The 11,164-nt window shown below is 43.4% G+C and overlaps 1 protein-coding gene across 1 annotated transcript; it reads right to left on the bottom strand.

Annotated features, from left to right (window-relative positions):
* Positions 1-885: 885 nt before the first annotated feature.
* On the bottom strand, positions 886-9,844 carry LOC138801837 (NXPE family member 4-like). The gene is made up of 8 exons (XM_069984937.1): positions 9,814-9,844; positions 9,234-9,523; positions 8,993-9,127; positions 5,134-5,226; positions 4,058-4,791; positions 3,035-3,096; positions 2,418-2,639; positions 886-1,657 (listed from the first exon to the last, which is right to left on the bottom strand). Exons 1-8 carry the CDS (start codon positions 9,842-9,844, stop codon positions 1,113-1,115), a joined length of 2,112 nt encoding a protein of 703 aa, XP_069841038.1. The 3' UTR covers positions 886-1,112.
* Between the last annotated feature and the right edge of the window lie 1,320 nt (positions 9,845-11,164).

The following is an 11,164-nucleotide window of genomic DNA, read 5'->3' as shown; positions in this document are numbered from 1 at the left end:
GGGACAAAAAATGCAATTCCAAAAATTTTTGGGGGGTTCTGTGTTCACGTAATTCACTTTACAGTAAAACTGATATGATACCATTGTTCCACAGGTCAGTTTGAATACAGCGATATGCAGGTTTACAGCTAATGTTTTACTGTTTTTATTAACAGTAAAACTTTTTTTTTTTGCAAATATATATTTCTTTTTTCACCTACGGGGCTGTATGGGGCGTCATTTTTTGTGCCATGATCTCTAGTTTTTATTAGTATCACATCTGTGTATATCGGACGTATTGATAAGGTTTTTACAAATTTTATATATATATATATATATATATATGTATATATATATATATATATATGATGTAATAAAAAATCAGTAATCCTGCTGTTTTTTTAAACTGCTTTTTACTGTATTCACGCCATTCACCCTGTGGAAATAATTGTTTTATTTTATTAGATCGGACAATTACGCACGCTACGACACATAATATGTTTATTTATTTTATCATTTTTATGTGTTTTATTTATACAATGGGAAGGGGATGTGATTTAGACTCTTATTGGGGAAGGGGCTTGGCACATTTTTAAAAACATTTATTTATTTACACTTTTTAAGTCCTGCCAGGTGACTATTACATACACACACTAGGCTGTATACACTGATCACTGCTATGCCATAGCATAGCAGGGACCAGTGTTACCGGTGACCTTCTGATAGAGCCTGCCTGTGGCCTGTGGTAGACTCTATCAGAAGACTGAAGCTATACCTCCGGCAGTCAGGCAATGTGATCGGGACCCCCCCAGACATGCTGTGGGGGTCCTGATCGGTAAGTGACAGGAGCTGCTTCTGTCACTTACACTTATACGCGGTTGCAGCGCACAATCATGGCGGCCCATCATTGACGGTGAGAGCCCAGCTGCTGGTAGCTGATTTGCTTAATAGAGCGGTACCTGTACATGTACGCCCATTTGCGTTAAGGCCCGGGTGGCAGCGTTAAAGAGTTAAACACTTTCCCTAATCAAAAACATGATCCAGGTCCAAGTAACCTGTCCTGGTCCTCGTCCAAGAAACCCGTCCTATGCAAGTAATTTTCCAAATCGTCTTTCTTCCTTTATGTTGTTTTGTTAACAAGCAAAGCTGAAGGTCAGACTGAGTATTCCTTCAAATGTGTAACTGGGAGGATGCACAGACGCTGTACCTGAAGCCACCGTCATGTCCCATGCATCCACAAAGCCAACATTTAGCCCCTGAAAAACCTCCCTGAGGACTAGATACTGGGTGTAGCCATGGAAGTCCCCTTGTCTTTCCACTGGGGCATAAAGCTCTCTGGTGTTTTCGGTCTTTATGATGACTTTGGTGTCGGGACTCCTGAGGAACAGCCGTTCTAAAGCTCGCCGGATGTTGATAGCTCGACGAATGAAAATTTTTAGAGGAAATTGTCTAAAGTGTTGTCCCATTGTGATAGCAAAAATGGTGTTTTTTCCCCCGGGGGTAAGGTCAATCTGTTGACTTGTGTACAGGTCTCCCTTGAAGTAGTAGAATTCATCGTGTTCCAATGGGAATCCATGCCTCTTGTAGGAAACGTATATATCCTTGTCCATATTCAGTGCTTCCAGTGCTAAAGACCAACCAGCCCAGCCGCTGTAATGGTAGCGGAAATATTTCACTACTGATAAAGACAAAACATCACAGATCAGATGAAAATGTAATGTCATCACATGTCAAGTCAACCTATGTCCTATTAGGATATATTGTACAACAGAGACCCACCACCAGTGGGAGGAAACCCCCTACCCATTTATGAAGCGGCCCCATTGATTCTAATGAAGCCGCATCACAGAGAGGAGAGCAGGACATCACACTGGGGCGAGCCGGCCTTCTTCCAGGCCACAGTTCAAAGAAAGGACCAACACCGGCGTTCGTTTCATGTGCAACACTTAAAGCGAATGTACCTGATGGTACACTTGTTTTAAAGACTAAATCCGGCACCCAATTGGCACCCCAACAACACAGTTTTGTAATGGAACTTTATTGAAGAAAATGTCAATTTTTGGGGAGGCAGCAGTAAGAGGGGACACAGCCCCTCTGCTGCCACCTTTGGCTGTGTTGGGAACTGCAGGAATGCTAAAGCCCTGGTCCTGCCACAGTGTGCATGCAGTTTTAGCAAAACCGAACTTCCCTGATGTTTATGTCTAATGCATATTAAGATGGACAATGCATACTGGAAGCAACAATACATTGAGGGAAGCTGTCCGTGTCACTAGCGCTGCAGTAGCTCTGCTATACGGTGCTGTTCCTGCAGCGCTCCCGACACAGACAGCTTCCCCCATTGTAATGTCAATTCTAACGGTAATATGCTATATATACACATTAAGGGAGGCTCTGTATCTGCATGCAGCAGTGTTAGTAACATGTAACTATAGCCTTACTCTTGATTCCCTCGGTGAAGTGCATCATGAACTGGCGCAACGTGGAGTCTCCGATCAGGAAGAGATCCTTCCCCTGCAGACAATTGGAATACATTTCGGGCGTTTTGTAAGCCGTCATACTACAGTAAACTGGATTCCAGGTGTTACCGTAGAAGTATCCGCTCGGGTAAGGAGAGCTCATTCCAGTCTGACACTTTGGCTTTGGGGGTAATGTCACCGATGCTGGAAAAGATCCAAGAAAAAAGGGGGAGTTATAGTTTTTCAACAGCTGGAGAACCACACAAAACCTGTACAAGATGTCACAGCAATATAACAAGCTGAGGTGTGTCTGACTGCACAGTGCTGACAGATTGCCAAGCAGAACTGTGAATGCAGCTCTGGAGTATAGGGTATAATAGAGTATAAGATCAACAAAGCAAATACTCTTCTCATATACTGTATCTATATTAGACTAAAAAGAGCTCTAGAAACTCTAGAAACTAACCAGGGCTTGAAGTAGAAAGCAGGGCTTGGATAGAGTCCCCCTTAAAAAATCCCTTTAAGTCTCCATGTGACCCTGACCTAACAGAAGAAATATTTTTCAGATTACAGGGAAAAAAAACATTGCTTAAACTTACTGTTGCACTGGGTGACTGTGACAGACGGAAATGATTGTGGGATTTCGATAACGATATTTGAGCTTTAAAACAGAAATGGTACAAGTGGTGAGTCCATTGTATTTGCAACAAATTATGTCCATAAAGTATTAAAGGGGTATTCTGGTCAGGGAAAATACACGTTGAATCATCTCCCTCCTGGAGACTAGCATTTAGCTCCATACTTGTTATTATCTTTTTAGTCTCCTTTCTCCAGTTCTGTGTCTGCTGCTTTCTGCTAAAAACACAGAAAACTGTGTGTGAGCTGTTCTCTCCCTCTCTGCTCTGAACCCGTTCTTCCCCCCACTCCTGTAAACATTGTCCATGGCTGGCTGTCTCTACACTCTGTAATGCTAGGAGGGTTAATTTGAAGTCAGGTTACATGTGACCTTACTGTGATTAACCCTCCTGGCATCACAGAGTGCAGAAACAGCCAGGGAGGGACACTGTTTACATGAGCCATCTCGGAAGGGAGGGGGGAAGAAGGGGAGATGGAGTAAACAGCTCACACACAGTTTTCTGCAGCTCACACCTAGGGGGAGGAGACTGAAAGGATAATAACGTATGGTAATTGTTAGTCTCAAGGAGGTGATATGATTCAATATGTTTTTTACCAGACCACAATACTCCTTTAAAGAGCCGATTTTTAGGGATGACTTTCTACAGAATTTTTTTTATTTTACAACCTTCACTGGAAGGGGGACGTACTCCGTGAAAGCTAAAATACATCACTTCTCTATGGTTTTATTCTTTTGTTCTTTAGATTCATTAAGATTAACGTCTCCTTATATTCTGTGACTTCTCTAATTTGGGGACAATGACATGTGCTTCTTTGGAAATAGCACTTTATAATACAAGGTCAAAACGACCAAAGATTCTTCTGCAGGTTAGAGAGAGACTGCATGGACATTATGGAACATGGTCCCCTAACCATTACTGTCATCTGGATAACATCTCGGGTAGACTTCCCTTTTAAAATTCTGAAATTAATAATGAAAATTATACCTTTGAAATATTTGCTTTTCCACCGGGGTAAGATATGTTGCAAAAAGATCATAGCCCCTCATTTCATCCAGACTCTCACAGGGAAAACCTTCAACTTTGTAGCATTCGAAGACCTCCTCGTATAGAGTGTCCTTGTACTCACAGATCTCCTTCCCATCAGCCTCAGGGAGCTTAAATCCACATGTAGCCGCCGCAGTTTTACCAGACTTTTCAAATTTCCCTTGGAAACCAATAACTCCTTGACTGGAATGTCTCGACCTCCAGACAGCGGCCACCCCTTCACTTGGGTAGAACAACAAAATGTTAATGTTGACTGTGCCGGCCCAGTACAATGGAAAGCGAACATGGTAGGAGCCATTCTTGAAATCCTCCACTACTCCTGAAACAGCAGCTCCAAGGTTTGGAGAAATGAGTCTCGGTCTTAAGAAGTCTCCTCCATAGGACTTTTTGTTCCCCGCGTGATCATACATATCAACCTGGACCACAAAGTCTTCTCCCACACAGTACACCCCCCGTGGGTTGACAATAGAAGTCTTACTGTTCTTTCCATTTGAGGTTTGGCTTATGTGCGTATATGTAGGTTTGGGGATGAGCTCTTCTATTTTATCGAATATTGCATCTACTTGTGCTTGAAGCTCAGTTTTCGGTGGAGAGGTCTCCAGTGGAGGAGTCGTCACAGGTTGTTTAGGGTTGGTGGGTGCAATGCAGTTCTGAACAAAATGTCTCAGAGATTCCTGAAATTTACAACATTCTTTACAAACACAAGAATAAAAGTGAAAGTCAAAAAGTTGTGGTTGAGCCCTTCCCCTTATCTGCACCAGTGGTGGCCAAAGTATTATCTACTATCATAAATAAGCTCTAGGAAAGTCATTTCTCCCAAAATATTTTCTAACATCTTGAATAAGTTGTGGGTCAGCCAATCCCTCCACATACACCAATGGTGGCCAAAGTAATTTCTACTATCCTGAATGAAGTTGTACGTAAGCTCTTCCCACCACCACCAACACCACTATGTACACCAATGGTGGGCAAAGTTCTGTAATTTCTACTGACATGAATTAAGTGAAATTTCTCACCTGGAAATAAAGCCTGTGCAAGCTAAAGCTCAAGAAGAATATAGCAAAGATTAGTATTCCGATGAAGACTTTGCCCATGGTGGCGCGCTTTACCTGTTGGAGACAGACATAATCACCCATAAATACACAAGTTCTTGTATGATTTTCATTAGTCCACAAAATTATAATGTTATAGGAATGTTATAGTAACATTTATGTCTAATGCTATAGGAAAATAATGAATGAGGAAATCTATAGGTAGTCCAAGGACGTACCGACACGTCCATATGCGGATATGCGACACATGCCGGTATGTCCGAATGCGGGACGAGGCTAAGGGAATACATTACTTTAGCTGTATACACATTTGATTGCTGTGTGTTGCACAGGTGGATGGTGAGGGGAGTGCCTGCTAGCTAGAAGGGTATTCCGCCACTTCAGGGGGATAAGTGGCCCGGAAATTAGCCGGAACAGTGCAGTTCCTTACATATTATATTAAAAAGTGAGATATCTAGGAGTATACTTTTTATACGTTCCATCTGTGTGCAGCCTGCCACTTCTCTACAGCAGATAGGGTTATGTAAATTTATGCACTTTAACCAGAAAATAATAAGTACAATAACTACATAATAAAACACTGGGTAACACTGCTTCCGAAATGGACTTGGTGGATAGTAAACCAACAGCCAACATGCATGATGTTGACTGATCTTTGTCTTTCAACATAGTGAAAAATAAATAGAAAGATAACGACGGTCTGCTCTGTCTGTATCATAGATGAGCCGTGTAACAGGTTCAGCAAGTGAGCACCAATCTACAAGATCAAAACTCCTTTTGTGCAACCGTCAGCACTAGGGTTGAGCAAACTTCGAGCATGTTTGGTGGCAGAGATATATACACATATATGGTGGCACAGAGGAGGCTTATCCACTATATGAGGGTACAGATGGGGGGGGGGGCTTATTGCTATGTGAGGGCAGAGAGGGAGTTTGAGTGCTATACGAGGGCCAAACTGGGCCTAAATACTTAATTGGAGTATTGGAAAAAATATGGGTCCTAATACATGGGAGCATGTGGAGCAATACAATTGGGGAGTTTGTATAGAAGTGAGGATGCTGCTGATACTGGGGTCTGTTATATGCTGGGGGCCAAAAATAGGGTATGAAATATGCTGAGGACTTGATAATAGGGTCTATAATATACTGGGGGCCTGATGCTGGGGGTCTATAAATTACAGGGGGCATGATACTGTGGGCTATAATATGCTGGGGGTCTGACACTGTGGTGTGTAATATGCTGGGGGTCTGATACTGGGGTGTGTAATATACTGGGGGTCTGATACTGGGGTGTGTAATATGCTGGGGGTCTGATACTGGGGTGTGTAATATACTGGGGGTCTGATACTGGGCTCTATAATATACTGGGGGTCTGATACTGGGCTCTATAATATTCTGGGGGGCCTGATACTGAGGTCTGTAATATGCTGGGGGCCTGATACTGGGGTGTGTAATATACTGGGGGTCTGATACTGTGGTGTGTAATACACTGGGGGTCCATTACTGTGGTGTGTAATATGCTTGGGGTCTGATACTGGGCTCTATAATATGCTGGGGGGCCTGATACTGAGGTCTGTAATATGCTGGGGGCCTGATACTGGGGTGTGTAATATACTGGGGGTCTGATACTGTGGTGTGTAATACACTGGGGGTCCATTACTGTGGTGTGTAATATGCTTGGGGTCTGATACTGGGGTGTGTAATATTCTAGGGGTCTGATACTGGGGTGTGTAATATGCTGGGGGTCTGATACTGGGGTCTGTAATATGCTGGGGTCTGATACTGGGGGGTGTAATATACTGGGGGTCTGATACTGGGGTGTGTAATATGCTGGGGGCCTGATACTGGGGTGTGTAATATGCTGGGGGCCTGATACTGGGGTGTGTAATATGCTGGGGGTCTGATACTGGGGTCTGTAATATGCTGGGGTCTGATACTGGGGTGTGTAATATACTGGGGGTCTGATACTGGGGTGTGTAATATGCTGGGGGCCTGATACTGGGGTGTGTAATATGCTGATGGTCTGATACTAGGGTCTATGTTATGCTCCCTCTGTATTGTCCTAACTGTAAGGTCCATACAATGAGGAAAATGCCACAACCCACCAACCCCACCCACCAGAAGCCACACCTAGATGTCAAAACCAAAGTGCTCCTGGAAAAAAATTTCAAATGTTGGCAACTATGGCAACATAGTTGGCAACTAGTTACACCCACGGAAGGTGGCACATATATATTATACCTGTTCCTAAGTGCTTTGTCTCCCAGCCCTGCAGAGAAGAGAGCTCGCCCAGAGGATGATAAAACGATCCCTAGAATGTGTCACCACCCACTCTATAGAAACTACCATAAGACCACTCACATGGCTGACAGTGGGTGACATAGAGAATGTTGACCAACTGGTTACATTGTCTTCTTCCTGTAATCATGGCCTTGGGGCACAATGGAAGCTCAGTGGATGACTATCAGTGTCTACCATCAGTATATACTATACACATATGCAGTGTCCCTGGGTTGTTAGGTGGGAACAGCAGGTGGGTTTCTGGTGTTACTAATCGGGCACTTGTCTTAGTGGCCAGGAGAGGCGATACCCACCCCGGCCACACTGGCATTGGGCCTTGTAAAGTCCAGCACTTATACAGAACATAGCGTTCCTTGAGAATAGAGATGAGCAAACCTGGAGCATGCTCGAGTCCATCTGAACCCCGAGCGTTCGGCATTTGATTAGCGGTGGCTGCTGAAGTTGGATAAAGCCCTAAGGCTATGTGGAAAACATGGATATAGTCATTGGCTGTATCCATGTTTTCCAGACAACCTTAGAGCTTTATCCAAGTTCAGCAGCCCCAGCTAATCAAATGCCGAACGTTCAGTAGAGCAAAATCTCACTCATCGGAGGCCCGATGTGTAATGTCTCCAGAGTTCAGGCGCAGAGCGGCTTTGCCATGGGTAGTAGTCCGATGGATGGAAGGAGTCGTAGTGTAAAAGTTATATACACCTTTATTGGAATGATGTAAAAAACAATATGTTTCGAGGCTGAACCTCTTCATCAGATCATTACAAATGTGTATGCATGTCAGATATTTATGTCAGAGGGTGTGGGAACACCCAGAGTGGGATTTTCCAGGAACAGCTGTCATTGAGTGCATAATCAACAGCGCTTGGTATCAGAACCAATTGCTCTATATCCGTCTATTACAACATTAATGCAGTATCACTAAGATCTTGTTGGATTGAAACGATAAAATGATATGAAATATGTACGTAGTTACATTTTATTTTAATGTTTTTTCTTTACAGAAGCTATATCAAGGTCAATTTCCATCCTACTTACGTAGAAGGTGCTTATGGCCTACGTAGAAGGTAAGTAGGATGGAAATTGACCATGATATAGCTTCTGTAAAGAAAAAACATTAAAATACTACCCATGGCAAAGCCGCTCTGCGCCTGAACTCCGGAGACATCACACATCGGGCCTCAGATGAGATTTTACTCTATTTTCTCCACCGAATTCTTCGGACCTCCGGACGGGCAGCGGGCAAAGAGTTGTAAAAATCAACCTTCAGGCGGCGTCATGCTTGTAGCGCGGCCGCAAAAGTTGAGCAACACCGAATCTTAGCTACTTTATAACACCATCTGCTGCAGCATTACGCTATGTGCGCCGGGCACTGTCTCTTTCTTCTTCTAGTGTTGAGAAGTTCAGTGCAATGTACATTTGAATATCTTTACATGGTGCAGGTGTTGGTAGTGGGTGAGGTAGTAGCTGAAAGTAGTAGTAAGAAGTAGAAGTGTTTGAGGACTGTCTTGGGGACCTTGCCTAGTGAGTACAGTACTCTGCCGGGATGGTGGTGTAGGAGAACTTAGTGTGAAGGAGAAGAAGACCTTGTACTCACGGTTTAGATAAGAAGAGAAGAAGACCTCGTACTCCTGGTTAGAATAAGAAGAGAAGAAGACCTCGTACTCCTGGTTAGAATAAGAAGAGAAGAAGACCTTGTACTCCTGGTTAGAATAAGAAGAGAAGAAGACCTCGTATTCCTGGTTAGAATAAGAAGACCGCCTTTTGCCAAACAAGTCCAGCGAGTGTCAGGTTTGGTAGCACGAGCCCCAGGCTTGAACTACTGGATGAAGCTAACTCCTCAAGGTTTCCCGAGAAGGTCAAGCAGGTATGAGTGTAATATGACGTCAGCTCGGGCTCTTTGTTCCACTGCGGATCATTCTCTGTCTGTGTAGATTCTCCTGATGGATTAGAAGGATCCCAGGTGTAGGCGAGGATGAACCCAGGAGACAGTTTCCCCACCTTTGGGCTTAGCAGTACATCTTGGCTTTTCTCTCTCAGACTTCTGTCTTTCACCAACTCCACTACAGAAGACAAGGACCCTTCCACCAGGAACTAACTCTCTTATATAGGGGTAGCCGGTCTAACCACCTACTGGTGGAGAACATACTACAAAGGGGAGAGGGAAGAAGTGTGATAGGTTGTGAGCCTGTGTGGTACCTGCACCAGTGATTGGACAACAGTCGCCATAGAGCAAACAGCAGTTAACCCTTTAACTCCTTCAGCTGTGCACAACAGACACCAGAGAAGACAGAGCCGGGATAAGGTTGGTGGAGGCCCTGGGCGACAATTTGGTAGGGGACATAACACTTACATCTCCTCGCTCCTGACTCCTCGCTCAGCATCTTCCTCTGTTCTGCATGTGATGGTCACTAGAGGCTGCAGTGCAGGAACAGGGAGGGGTGGGTATCAGTGTCATATGATACACGTGAATATACCCTAAGGCTTAAAACACACAGCTGTGCAGCGTATCGTATACGGGCAATGTGCTGGCTGAATATCCTGGATTGAACACTTATCTGTAACGGGACTCTGCATCATAACTCAGTATACTGCAGTGAGCTCCCAGATGGTCAGAGCACTACACTACTGACCTGACCCAGCTGGGTTATCTCCATAGAGTAATGCACTGATATTACACCAGCACACAGGGTATATATCATATGCTGCACACAGGGTATATACCATACGCTGCACACAGGGTATATATATCATATGCTGCACACAGGGGTATATATCATACACTGCACACAGGGTATATATATCATATGCTGCACACAGGGGTATATATCATACACTGCACACAGGCTATAGACCACACGCTGCACACAGGGTATATATCATATGCTGCACACAGGATATATATCATACACTGAACACAGGCTATATATCATACACTGCACACAGGGTATATATATCATATGCTGCACACAGGATATATATCATACACTGCACACAGGGTATATATATCATATGCTGCACACAGGGTATATATCATACACTGCACACAGGCTATATATCATACACTGCACACAGGGTATATATATCATATGCTGCACACAGGGTATATATCATACACTGCACACAGGCTATATATCATACACTGCACACAGGGTATATATATCATATGCTGCACACAGGATATATATCATACACTGCACACAGGGTATATATATCATATGCTGCACACAGGGTATATATCATACACTGCACACAGGCTATATATCATACACTGCACACAGGCTATATATCAGACACTGCACACAGGCTATATATCAGACACTGCACACAGGCTATATATATATATATATATATATATATATATATATATATATATATATATATCATATGCTGCACACAGGCTATATGCCATACACTGCACACAGGGTATATATCATACACTGCACACAGGCTATAGACCATACGCTGCACACAGGGTATATATCATATGCTGCACACAGGATATATATCATACACTGCACACAGGGTATATATATCATATGCAGCACACAGGGTATATATCATACACCGCACACAGGATAAATATCATACACTGCACATAGGGTATATATCATACACTGAACACAGGCTATATATATATATATATATATATATATATATATATATATATATATATATCATATGCTGCACACAGGCAATATATA

The sequence above is a fragment of the Dendropsophus ebraccatus genome, chromosome 9, assembly GCF_027789765.1.
Source record: "Dendropsophus ebraccatus isolate aDenEbr1 chromosome 9, aDenEbr1.pat, whole genome shotgun sequence".
Classification (NCBI taxonomy): Eukaryota; Metazoa; Chordata; class Amphibia; order Anura; family Hylidae; genus Dendropsophus; species Dendropsophus ebraccatus.
This window is presented reverse-complemented; position numbering and strand designations above follow the sequence as displayed.

Bases quoted from the DNA above. Each gene is read 5' to 3' on its own strand.
- LOC138801837 (XM_069984937.1), bottom strand. From the start codon at position 9,844: ATGCTGAGCGAGGAGTCAGGAGCGAGGAGAT. The intron at 3,097-4,057 runs GTATAATTTTCA...TCTGTTTTAAAG, and splicing joins GAAAAGCAAATATTTCAAAG to CTCAAATATCGTTATCGAAA. The intron at 1,658-2,417 runs GTAAGGCTATAG...TGTCTTTATCAG, and splicing joins CTTCACCGAGGGAATCAAGA to TAGTGAAATATTTCCGCTAC.